At 36.1% G+C, this 14,052-nt stretch overlaps 1 protein-coding gene across 2 annotated transcripts in view; it reads right to left on the minus strand.

Moving 5' to 3' along the window:
* Positions 1-14,052, minus strand: part of ABI3BP (ABI family member 3 binding protein) — a 166,269-nt gene that overhangs the window by 124,630 nt on the left and 27,587 nt on the right. For both annotated transcript variants that reach the window (XM_076349815.1, XM_076349805.1), the window contains exons 3-4: positions 7,145-7,213; positions 3,848-3,980 (exon numbers count right to left, since the gene is read on the minus strand). In XM_076349815.1, coding sequence (XP_076205930.1) covers positions 3,848-3,980; positions 7,145-7,213 — 202 coding nt within the window. The remainder of the gene's footprint in view (positions 1-3,847; positions 3,981-7,144; positions 7,214-14,052) is intronic.

Genomic DNA, 14,052 nt, shown 5'->3' on the forward strand with positions numbered 1-14,052 from the left:
ATAAAGTAAAATATAGTATTCTATCTACAAACCCTGTTTTTGTATTGCATGGAAAAAACATTTTCTGTTCCTTCTCCTGACTCCCCCTGCCCAAAGAACTGAAGGTCAAACTCCACCTTTTTTGACCCCCTGCTCCATTTTGGGATCTGTGGAGTCGTTTTAACCAAAGGAAAGGCCAAGAAAAGTCTATACAATAGTCTATACTCTCTTTTTCAGACCTAAATGGACAGTAAACATAGCCTCAGTATGTTTATTACGACAGCTCTGTCCACTAATGGTTGTTTGAACATTGAAAGGCAGAGAGGAAACAAGTCTCTCTGCTCTCTTGGAAGTATAAAAAGAGGAACTGAACATGACTGTGCAGCAGGGTACCATGACTTTGCCATCCTCCCTCATCAACTACCTCACACTGGTGTCAGAAAACAGAAGATGCTGAGAAAGCTAACTCCACATTGTTGGTGGAACCTTTCTGGTGTTATGTAGTTTTCATCAATTACATAAAGTTAATCGCTTGAGGTTTGGGGGTTGTGTCTTTTTGTTTTGTTTTGCTTTGTTTTGCATTCTAGTGCTAAGGCTCTGACCAGAGATGATAGCCACTTCAAGGAGGCTTTAAAATTTGACCTTGCAAAGAACTTTGGTCCACACAAATGGTGGTGATAATCTTTGCTTCCACAAAGAATTAGGGTTTGGGGTTATCTTTCAGGAAATATGTAGCACTCTATTGGCTTATGCCCTTAATCTCTAGAGACTTAAGCAACCAAAGAATGGTTTGTCAAAAAATGGCACAGGAACTTTTTCTTCATTGGAGTTTCTTTAAAAGCACTTTGTAGGTACAGAAGAACACTATGTGCCCTCAATAAGCAAGCAATAATTTCACTGAAGCAATAAAAGATACCAGTGTTCTTTGAGAACGTGGCACCTCTTTTCAAAACTCATTTGCTCACAAAACCAGATCTTCTAAGGAATATCCCCACTGAGGTCAGACTCACACTAGAGAAAATCTTGGCCAACAGATCCATGCTGTTCCATATGGTTTTCATCTTCTGAGTCAGTAACATATTCAACTAACTTAAATTATGCAACATTTGTACAAAAGCCTAACGTCCATCCGGAGATGGTAAAATCTGAGGCTGAGAACAGTGGCTCCATTTCAGGTCATACAGAGTTACAAACCTAAAACTTGGTGGGATATTAACTGACAGAATGGAGTTAAGAGGTCATAATCGCCACATACTGCCAATGTCAAAGATCAGAGGTTAGTCACTATACAACAATCTTGAGGATGATTAACAGTACGATTCAACATGTCACAGTAAGGAGAACATGCCAGATGAAAAAGGATCAAGTAAGTGAAGTAGACTGCCCCTGCAATAGATACAAATGTTGATGAAACCCTTATCTGATTTTAAGTCTAGTACTTTTAACACGATGCTAACTTGCTAAGGATGGGCTACTTCCCAATTTTTTCTTATCATACATTATCAATTATCATTCAAATTATTATAATAAATTAATAATTTTTCTTCTATACACTAACTAGAAATACATTTGATTCCAATCTCTGCTTGGAATTACAGAAATACACACCATGGTCATGTGGAGAATTGTTCTCATCATTTATACAAATCACAAGCATTTTGGTCCAGTAAAGGGAAACAAAATAAGAGCACCACTGAAGTGATTTTTTTTTTCTTCATTAACTTTATTGCTATGCTTGATTGCAAATAGAAATCTGCTTGTAGATATATACCCATACTTTGATATGACCATTTGTAATTTGATTTAAGTGTTTTTAAACTAGCTACTCATGAGTGTCAGTGTATCTTTAGAGTTGAAGTACAGGGAGATATTCAAACAAAATGAACAATACAACTCTTACAGGCAAGTCCTCTTATGGGGGCAAAAGGGAAATACATAGGTGGTACTTTAGTACAGCCTGACAACATTTCACTAAAATGGAGGGCACAGTAAAAGTAAACACCTGAGAGGAATCAGCTAACTGGGCTAAACAACACTTAACTAAAGAACCAGAATTTTGGGAGATGTGTACCATTACTTGACACAAAGACGTGGTAAAAGCAAGTCTCTCATACTAGAGTAGCAAACATATAGAGTATATTCTAAACACAGCAAGACAGCAGTAACACTGCACTAAGTGGAAAACATTACATGCTATGTTAAAGAGTTTGTTCAAACTTTGAGTCAATGAATGTCCAACAAGAATATTCAGTTACTGAGGAGAAAACCCAAAGTTGATGAAGGCATTGTGGTGGGTTGAATATATGCCTTGAATCTCCAGGTGGATTAATACAGGATACACGCTTCTTCTAAAGTGTTCTTCCTTCCCACTGCACAATGGGTGCTGTAACTTTGGTGCTGACACAGCACGTAGAGAAGATAAGTTCCATGGCAAAAATGGTGCTAAAATCATTATGTGGGCAGAACACTTTACAGGATCCTCCATGATCAGCTCGTTTCTTCGATTTCTAACTGTAGGAAACTATTTGCTTCTTTCTTGATTAAGAGTGCAAAAATCTAAACTTAAGCCAACTTTTATTTCTACTTAAGAAAATCCAATTAAATTACATGCTTGGACATTTCCTAATATTCCATAACAATTTCCTAATAAACATTAACCTTGTTTTTTCAACAGTGTTTGAAATTCTGGTTGGTGATGAAAATCCAAATTTGTTCATGAGAAATTTTTGAAGCTTGAAAAGGGTTAGTCCAAAACTTTTGGGAGGTAAGAAAAAGGTCATATTGGCTACACGGGATGGGTTTTTTAACATAATCTATGTTTGACATCCAGTTTAATGGTATCAATGGGAGTTTTATTATCAACACCAAAGTAAAGAGATTCAAGTCTAAATTGGACAGCTACAAATTAGACAAAAATTAGACAGATAGGGAAATGTTTTCAATAATGCAAAGATGCATTAAAAACACAAAAGATGATAGTTGCAAACCAGGTGTAGATGCATCCCAAACATGGGTGCACAAAGTTTCTTCTTCATTTTACAAAACACTGCTGAGTTGAATGGAGCTTCACATGATGTAAATGAAGACAAAAACATTCTTCTCTCATAAAAGGAAGAATACAAAGAGAACACCGAAATGACAGAGCAGGGAAAACATCTATATTAACAATTTCAATAATTGCAGCAGATGAATTTTACTCATCTGCCAAGAGTTGCCTAAAATGTAATGGTGCACTTAACCGAGAAGCTACCCAGCACTATGACTTCTCTTGAAACTGCTACTTGGTGAGTCTTCCTGAGCTCCCCACCTACTGTACCACTCATTAAATAATTACAGCAAATCAAAAACGTTATACTAGAAGAGATCTTCTTTTACTTACAACAGAAAATTATTGAAAACTGTACTGTATCAATATCAGGAAAGTAGTGTAGTGGTAGGACCAAATACAGGAAACAAAAAAATCAAATAGCATTAAAACATCATTCCCCTACCACAGCACTGCAAAAGACTTATTTTACTTCTATTTACCAACTTTAAACCAATATATTTCCTATGATTTGACAAAGTTTCTTTCAATTCATTCAGATACAAATGAAGGTAGAGCCAAGGCCATTGGTTTAAGAAGAACAAAAGATCTAGTGTGAAATAGCAAGATTTGTATTTCAGCATGTAGACGTCCAACTAAATTTGCACTCAATGCAAGTAAAGGCTTGCAAAGTACTAATTTAAGTAAATGAGAAAACTTCACACTCAGAACTATCGCTTCCAACTTTTTAATTTCCACTGTCAAACTTATTTCAGCCACACCAGATAACTACACTGAATTAAATCATGATCATCATAAAAAAACGTTTTTCTGTTATGTTACCTGTCACTAGCACAGTTACTTGTTGCTGTCCAGTCATGTTGAGGGTTGACTAGGATGCCCCAAGAGAGGAACACAGAGGTTGGGGTGAGAGTGCCAACTACCAGCTGCAGAGGCTTTTGTGTCTTGGTCCGACCTACACAAGAAACATATAATTCCAATTATAAGTTAGTTTCTCTCTCCTGCATTATGTAGGGGAAAGTTTTGCAGTTGGATAATAAAGTAAATGAAGACCTAGTACTCTTCTAAATTTGAAGGGAAAGGTACAACAGTTTTCTCCCTTTTTCATGGTCACAATTTCTAATGTATGATTTAAAAAAGGGGGCAGAGACAGTGTCTGTGATCTGTTTGTTGGCTTCTTGTTGAGGCAAGTGAAACATCTGCAAGGAAGGGAGACTGCTCCTTCTCTGAAGCCAACTGAGCATGAACACAGGAAAGAAGTGCAGAACAAAGTTGGCACTTTGGAGGGGGAAGAAAGGGAGGATGCAACTAGCAGGCAGCAGGAGCACAGATTAGGAGACCACTTTAGAAAGCAGGTATTGGACACACAAGCCTCAGAAAGACTATTTTTTAGGTCCCCTCTGGACTTGCACAGCATGTATTTCAACCTAGGAAGAAATTGGAAGAGTTCACTTCCAGACTTGCAGATCCAGGGTAAACCTAAATGAATTCTTGCTATTATTGGGTGTGTAGAGTGGAGATTTGTTTACTAAACTTTGTTTCAATTTTGTCTTATTATAAGTTTTCTGTATTTCTCTTTTTTCAGCCTATGTTCCAGTTAAACCTAGTTTTTGAAAATGAACAGTGGGTGGTTTTGGTATGCTTAGTATGAGAATAAGCTATATGCAGATTAACTTAAAAGCTCTGGCTGACTTGGACTGCATCACAGAAGGTGTTACACAGAGCTCAGGACATTAGGAAGTCTCTCTGTGTGTAACAGAAATAGTAACTTCTTGGCAGGATTCTTAGTAACACTGCACTGTTCATAGATAATTCATACTTTCTACAGCATTCTTCGTCAAGAGTAAAATAAAACCTACAAAAATTCTGTTGCTTTTAACTGTAGGCAGATCTGAGTCAGGTCTGTATCTGGCGACATTTTTGTCTTTTAACCACCTACTACATTCAAAGTGTTCAGCTTTTGCATGATACTTACCTTTAACTTTGGTCTGAATGAAGCAGCACAACCCTCATGTGGAGAAAGAACTAACTTTAAATAAAGTTTAAACGCTAATAGTTGGAAAATGAAGAAATGATCTAGAGCAACTATTTTGAACCTGTAGTTTGTGGATTGCTACAAGCCCAAGGACAAACTTTGGTGTTTGAAATACGATTAGTTAAAGGAAATTCATATATTCTTTACATCACATTACATATTTCAAAAATCTAAAGGATCTGTATGTCCTAAAAATGTACAGGTGACCACAAATTCCCCAAAAGTTTATAAGCCACTGATCTAAGGGTTATATTTTTCACTGTTGTGAAACAGATCTGACTAACTTTCTTTTCATGCCTTTTGAAACCTAATATCTCTTCACTTGACAAGCCCCAATTAAAGTCTGATTGGTACTTTCCACCAATGCATGTGTGTTCATTTAGAAACGTTAACTGTGTGGGTTTTTACTTTATATTGATCATGAATATGTTGCCACAAAAACCCCACAAACAAACAAAAACACTCTCTACCCTTAAGAGGACGTATGACATGCTTTGAAATACTATGGAACATATGGTACTTCCCCAAGGGCAAATGTCTGAATAATTTTCTTGTTTTCTGGACCAGTTCCTATACTCTTTCTCCATTTTTAAAGAAAAAATTAAAACAAACAGCTTGATCATTCACCAAACTATCTGGCAAATCTGCTATCTATAGCAAAATCCTTTTCTTGATCACTTTTTGAGGAAACATGAAAAATACGTGAGTTTTAAGGAAAAGAAAAAACAAGCTCTCATATAACTTGAAATCATACTGGGTTTTGGGAGGACTTACATATGATTTTGATTATGACTCTTATGCCATTAGTTCCCAATTAGAGACTGCAATGATTTATACACTGTAAAACCAGGAATTACCTTGGTGACCATCTATGTTGATCTATATGAATACAAACCATACAACTCCCCTGTATTAACTGCAGTTTGAACTACAGTGTATCTTCTAGAAATGTAATCAGTCTTCATTTGTAAATTTAAAATTGCAGCGACTCAAACTCTACCACAATTCTTGGTAATGTGTCCAGTTTAACTATTCTCACTACTAAAAAGACTTACATATATCTAGCTAGCACTAAACCAATAGCTGTTCTTACACCTTTGTCTGCTGGACTGAAAAGTCAGTTATCTGAATCTTGTTCCACCGATTAGTTTCTGTAGACTGTAGATAGAAAAATTAATAATGTCCAAATAGTGCATTGGGCATTTTTTTTGTTTTGTGTTTTGGGGGGGGGGGGGGGGGGGGGGGGGGGGAGAGAGAGATGTTGCATCTGAAAGGTAAATCACTTTTCAAAATCTTTCCAGACATACTGTTTTACATCTGGCCAAGAGCAAGAAGAAATTAATCCCAAGCAGTTACCAGGAATTAGAAAAAAATTCATATAAAGATCTCAAACTATAAACATATACATATTTAATATCAGTTTATTCTTTGCAGCAGTCCAGTGATCCTGAGAGTCATCTCCATATTAAAGTAAGGAATTAGAAACTAACAATATTAATGACATGATTAAGGTCATATAGAATGTCTTTGGAACAGACAAGAATCAAACTGATTTCTGCTCTGCTATGTATAGTTTAAGCTAGAAACATCCCTCTTTCCTTAACTCCTTGCATCAGCAAACTTAGTAGTAGTACTGATTTACAGATACATACACACACACACACAAGTTACCATTTCCAATGAGAAACAAAGAGCATTAACACATCCATGGATGAAGGAATCCTTACTGGTAGTTTAGGAAGTGTAACTTCAATACACCAAATCACTGTATTTCAATACTTTTACTTTTTTTGCATGCACTTGTGACCTCTTTAAACATCAGAAATTAGTATTCTGAATTTCAGTTCTCATTTGTAAGAGTTTTTACAAGAACAAAATTTAGGTACTTCTTCATGTTTTGAACACCACATGTGTGATTAATTACTGACTAGGAAATAGTGTCCTACATTTTACCTTCCCACGTATGGAATTTGTGCATCCCAGTCAGGCACCTACAGTTACAAATATCTTTTCAGAGAAACCCAGTAAAAGATTCTGTCTTCTTTTAACTACTTTAAGAAAGAGATGCAGTAATGGTAAAATACCTGAACAAGATTTCTTGTTATTTGAAACGCGTGCTGGTCTTACTGAAACCAAATACCGCGGCTCTGCATCTGTAAATGAAGAAAGCAGCAATTAGTACAGACGTGTACTTGTACGTGTACTTTATCTGAGAAAGGGATTAACCTATAATTCATAAAAGAAAGTCCAATATTCAGTGAATGCTTGACATGTTATCCTATCTTTGTGATCTCTCGGCATGTTTGCTTTAATGTTGACTCACCAATCATTCAGAAATATTCTAGCCATTAGGAAAAATAATACATCCATGCACAAAAGATTTGGCAATTCTTTTTGACTGAGACACAACAAATAGGTGAACATAGCAGGACATACATGTAACATTTCAATGCAAACATTACTTGGAAAGTGAAGGGGAATGAAAACCTAGAGGAAGAGGTGATGGCAAAACAAAAAAGTAAAACAGGTAAAGTAGTAAGAGGGCAAAGCCTGAAGAGTACAACCAGAGATATCTACTCTCCTGACAGGAGCCAGAGGAACTTTTCCTACAGCATTTTCTGTATTCTGTTTCAGGGTATACAACTTAGTTTTCTTGTTTTAAGCAGTTTCTCAGCAAAGAGCTGACCTATTGTAAAAAGAATAAACAAAATGCATTGATCATTTAGGAGCACATACCCCAATAGACTAATACTAAATCATTCAAGATTTGCATGATTGTCTGGTTGCAGGAAACAACACAATGTCAGACGTGCTTAAGATAGTCTCCACATCAGTTACTGACTTGTTTTGCAGTTAGGTTTACATACTTTTTTCCAGAGACTTCTTATGAGATTTAACTATTAAGTGCTTTGACAGTTTTGAATACTCTTTATGAAAGTAAAGTCATTACTAACAATTAAGAGCAAGGGACTAATATTTATGTAAAATCCACAAAGGGCTGTGACTTTGACTGGAATCTCTGGGTACCGTTACATTAGAAATAATGTTACATGCAACAGGAGAGCAACAGTTTAAGTGATTTTCTTATTCAATAAATTCATCTCAGAGACAAATTTTATTTTCCAGACTTTCTGACATTTAGATTTCTTTTAATTTTATCCCCTATGCATTTTCTCCCAGGAAAAATGAACCTTTGCAAAATATTTTTTAAATCTTTACAGGAAAGAATCTCTCTCCACCTTAACTCCAGTTCAAACTTCTTTGCGCCACTTCCCATAAAAGGTTCAACTGCTTCATTTCAAAAAGCTAACAGAACAGATCATATTACATAGTAAAAAAAATGAAAAGCCCTTCCAAAGAGAAGAATTTTTTTGTCTTTCAATTCAATCTTACCTGAGTAGCCTAAGTTTCTTTTAAAGTACACAAGAACTGCAGCCATTCTAAAGGATGCAGAGTCATTGCTAGCTGGGTGTCAGTTGTGAACCAGTTTGGAAAACTTCTGGAAATACTAGTCTTCATAGGAAATAATGAAATGAAGCAAACTAAGTTTACACAAACTCTAACACATTTGAGAGACATCTGATGCAGTTTGGATGTCACAAGCACACATGGTAAGAGGCCACAAGTTCAGCTATATTCATGTTTCTGGCAGTGAAAGGCAGATAACTTCACCCTGCAGCTTAAAATAATAAAAGCTTTTATTAAAACAATGTTGAGATGGTGATTTTAGTTTGGGGAATTCATCTTCAGAAAGAAGAATTTTCCCTTACTTCTGACATCAGATGTCAGAGATCTCTGCCCTTCTTAATTATTTAAAACCAAGCTCTATTCTCACCGAACTGCAATACTAGAAAAGTCATAGGAGCTTCCAAAGAGGTATCCATGGGCAGAATTTGGCTTACGATATACTGATCAAAATTACTTTAGCTACAGTTTTTTTCAAAAAGGATTACTTTATGTAAATTTCTTATTCTAGTTTAGATACATTTATCTAAATCTGTATCTAAGGATGAGAGATTGAATTTCCTGTGTATCTCAGCGTAACAAATGCCTTGAAGTCTACCAATTAAACACAACCACTGAGAAATCATTCAGTTTTCTCTTACATCCAGATTTCTGTAAGGAGAGAGGAAGGAAAACCAGTACTGAATAAATCAAAAGCTTGCTGTGCTACCTAAAAGGCTGTGCCAGTGTAGGGAAAACCACTGTAACTTAGCTTCACTGATTCTATGCATCCAAGTCACTGGAAACCCGTACTATGGGTGCACTTTAATTGTTTAATTATTGTTTTTAAATGGGTTTCAACTCCACCCAATATAAACATAACTGAGATGAGCACTGAAAACAGCTGCTCAAAGCAGTGTGGAAAAAAGAATTAGTTAAAAAGAAAGAGCAAGCCCAAAGTGCAAATATCTCTTCATTTACAAAAAATATTTTTTAATATTTAGGGCGGCACACAGTTTTTCTGGGATCTGTGCAATCATTTGGACATTTTTTGATTGAGACCTAAAACCAGAAATGAGTGACACTTTAAAATAGTTTGTTTTCCCTGTACTTTAATCCCAGTTTTCTGCTGTGCATTCATGCCCACTTGTGAGACTGTTATAACTCTCACAAAGTATTGAGTAACCTTAACTTCAATAAAATTAGTTTCAAGCATCACCTTGAAAGTTCATGAACCACAGTCGGTCTTCAAAACTGCAAAAACTTATGTTTTCATCAACAAAATGTCCAAAGATTGCGAAAGAAAGTTATCCAAATGGTTTGAAACAGCTCGTTTTGCCTTGCTCCATCACTAGAAAAATTCATTCTGGCTGAAGTCTGAAATTACATGTGTAGCAGTATAGAAATAGATTATCTGTTAAATAAAATGTGGTAATAAACAAACACTGTAAATTTCTCCCTGCACATCTCAAAGCTACAAAACCTGGTATTTATCAGGAATCATTAGTTCTAACAGGTGTTTTTGTTCTGTAACAAGTGCTCTCAGCAGGAATATTTTGTATTGGGTGCTATTCATTAAACTTTTTTGTGGATTTAGCAAATGTTGCCTTAATATAGAGTACAACACATCCAAATTTCCCAGAGAACCCACAGCTCTTCTGATAATACAATCTTTAAAAGGAAGTATTTAGGAAAACAGGCCAAGACTAGATGTTGAGAGAGCACTGCTATAGAACAGGCAGGTTTAAAAAGTACCACTTGTCTGGTTTAGAACCACTGAATTTAAGACAATATTATTATCCTTATAACTAAAATCAGAATTTGAAATTATCAGAGGAGTACATTCACTACCTTGGATACAACACTAAAATTCTGTTCTGAACTTCACTAAAAATATATCTTAATTTAGAAATATGATTTGCCATTCCTGAGCAGAATGCTACTATATAAGTGTTAAGAGTACAGCAACTGTAGTTTAACTTAAATTCATCTGTTTGATGCACAGTATCAAAGCATTATGCAGGGACTGAAGAATACAGGCCTTGAAATGCTTCTATTCTGGACAGAGATACATTCTATATCCAATGAAACTGAAACCAAGAAAGGCGGACAGCTTGCTTAATCTCATATAATGAGCCCTGATTCAGGTTTAGAAATGGGAGTTCTCTCTTAGTCTTCCACTGTAATTTAACATTTCTCTGATTAAGTTCAGAAGGCCACTGAGTTTTCACACTGATTCAGTCCTCCTGCTGAGAAATATATGTATTAGTCATCATCACAACATGGAAATCATCTGATGCTACTACAATTCAATTCATTTTCAAGGGCTTAAAACATTGCCTCACCCATGTATTAAACTGTATCAAGTTGCAAGAACTCTTTATGATCGTTTGTGTTCCTTTATGATGCCTAGATATGCATAATCCACTTTACAGATCCATGTCTATAAGAAGCAGGATTCTTGGGGAGATGTGAGGAGGAGGAAAAGAAAATGCTGTGAAATACAGAAACTTAAATAAAACCATAATTTAGCTTATGCTACTTCATCTTAATGCTTAAGGGATAAATTAAATTGATTGCTGAAATAAGAGCTAGGCAGCAGAAAGGTGACTGCCAGACCCATAAAAATATGGGGTTCTGACTGTGTGTCATTATGATTCACAGAATATATCAACTACTTACACTGAAATATATTTAAAAAGAGAAATGAATTTCTAAAATAAAATTATGACCTCAAGTAAATGCGAACCAAATCACAGAGTATAGACAATCCTGTTTACAGCTGAATATTTCCTGGTTTGTATGAAGTGTGTTTAGTAAGAAAATGATAATTACATAATTAAGGTTAATGTTCAAATAATCTGGACACAGAGCCATGAATCCAGCATCTGCCCCAGAAATCATTTCAACATACATCAGTATATAACAGAGATACATACGATACAGATGCAAGATACAGATCTGTCTGTCTCTCATCTTGTAAGGATCCAGAATCTCATAAATGAAGGATCCCTACAGAACAGTGCAAACTTCCACAAGTTCAGTTTGAAATACATTTGCAAATTTGCTATGAAAATCTTAGCGGTTCCTTGCTGCTTAACGCATTCTTGAAGGGCTGCTACTGTAAGACTAACATAATAAATCCACTTGTTTGAACCTGTTACTGCCTAGCCCCCTTTATTAAGGCTGGAATGACAAATGCCATGGCTAAGAGCTCCTTTCAGCTGGCACATAACTATTTCTTTATAAACACCTTGAAGTTGCAGATCAGAAATAAAGTCCAAATAGTGACCACCTTCAGTTCTTTAGCCACAAAGTACTACAGGAAAATGCCCAGATGTACCAGAAAAGTGCTAGTCAACAAATTCATGCCTAATTGTTAGTGTTGTAACTCCCCAAACATGGGTTGTTTTGACAATTCAGTTGAGAGGTGCCAATATGACATTAGAATTGCCCTTTCAAGTTTAAATATCCACAGCTGAATAAAGCAATGCCACTTGGGACCAAAACACAACAGTCTGGTAGGCACGTACACCTAACCAAATGATTTTTGAGGCAGGAGAGAAGACTAGTCACACACCTCAGGCACTAGTATTTGTAAAGCAATAGTATTTGCATCTATAGCATTTGATACATGCATATGCGTTCAGTACATATTCTTACATCTTTTCCTCCCGCTTCTCAAAAATATTACACAGAAGCCTTCAGTCATCTTGTTTTATTTTATAAACATGAAGGCTACTACAGCTCAATGAACCGCCACCAATTAGATGAAATAGTTTTCTGCACTCCTTCAATTACTCAGCATTTTTTCATCCGGACAGCCTAAAAGACACACACACTACATGTTCACACAGGTATGCCTACAGTTTACCACAGCAGAAACATTTCAAAGACTGCAAAGTCGCACAGAAGCAAACCAGCACTTTGGTGTCATTATAAAAGAAAAAACCCAACTGTTTGACTAAGATTCTGTAATATAAATGATATAAAATTATTAAAAGAAAAAAACTTTTATTACCCACCTTAACAACTTCAGGAGACAACCAGAATATAACAGACTGACACATCAAACTAATACAGGAGAACACTTACTTCCATACGCCATGAGCTAGGCTATCAAATCAGTGGCAGCAGGCAACTAATATGCACTGCAAAATGCTAGCAAATTCTGCTTATGTTCAAGCATGCTATTTTAATTCGGTTCCAGGTTCAGCCAATACAGAAATGCAGTTGAAAGCAAAACAATGTAAGAATGAACTGACTAATGAACTTAGAATAAATTTTAAAATAAAGTGTTACAATGCATCATTAGAACTCATAGACCAGCAGATTCAGAAATCAAAACAAAGTACTTTTTAGCTTCAGGCCGCAATTTCCTAATCTCAATTTAAGGATTGCTAAAGACTTACTACGGGATGTTGTTAAGGGCAAAGGCCAAACATGGAGAAAGGGAAGGATCAAAGTGTATTGTGGTGTAACAAGCATGGGAAAAGATAGAGAAGGGGGAAAAAAGGGGCTGGTGTGAGTGAACCTGCTGCTGGTCAGTATGCTTGTCTAGCTGCAGGTGCAGCTGCTGACCTCTTTCAGGTCTTCCAGTCCACTAGGCTCAGTTAACATTAGCAGTAAGAATCTGGTTTTTTGGTAAGTTATTAGGAAGCAACATACTTCTGAATTAATGTTCACATTATTTGGCATCTTGAAAACCATGTGGTTAATACATCTGCATATTTCTGGGAATTGATCAGATATAAGAAACTGCACAGCAAGGTCTTTTAGCTAAGCACTGCTCTAGCACACATCCCTGAATTGCACTTTCTAAAATCTGTTCAAGGTGGTACTAGAATTTTTCCCTATATATGCAAAATTCACCCATCACTTATTATGGTTGTTATAAAGCAGGATTGCCAATACATTCTCATCTTACACTGTACAGTCTGGTTCAGGTAAAAGAAAGGCCAACTCTGACCTGGTTTTAGAAACTGAAAAGGAAATTAATTTTGTTCACTCTGTTCGCTAATTGCTGTTCATTCTTGCAAAATTTTCCTGCCTCCATCCAATTTTTTGGGTTCCTCCAACAGTATCAACAAATTCAAGGAGGCTGACTTGCAATCTTCCTAACCAAGTTAGAAAAAACTAGCATAAATTTCTCAAGGAAATACTCTTTCTTTATGAGTCACGCAGACTGAACAGATTTAGATAAAGGTTTAAGTCAAGCTCAGAACTTTTGGACGGGTCTATTCACCTTATTTATTAGTCTAGCTGAATTTACATTTTGGTATCTTTTAACACAGTCTGAATAGCTTCCATGACCCATAATAACGTTGCTTACTGTCATGTAAGCTCATAAAGTACCCTCAGCACAAAAGAAAACACATCCTGTATGCTGATAAGAGAGGCATACTTCTTTGAACCAAACTTTGATGCTGCCTCATCATTGCCATTTACCCTTCACTGTGATTCAAATTCATCTATCTAGCAATGCATGAAGCTGCTCAAGAGTTTGTTGCCAGCATGAACTCATTACAAATTCAGCAAATCCAACAGA

Source organism: Aptenodytes patagonicus, chromosome 1, assembly GCF_965638725.1.
Source record: "Aptenodytes patagonicus chromosome 1, bAptPat1.pri.cur, whole genome shotgun sequence".
In the NCBI taxonomy this organism is placed as follows: Eukaryota; Metazoa; Chordata; class Aves; order Sphenisciformes; family Spheniscidae; genus Aptenodytes; species Aptenodytes patagonicus.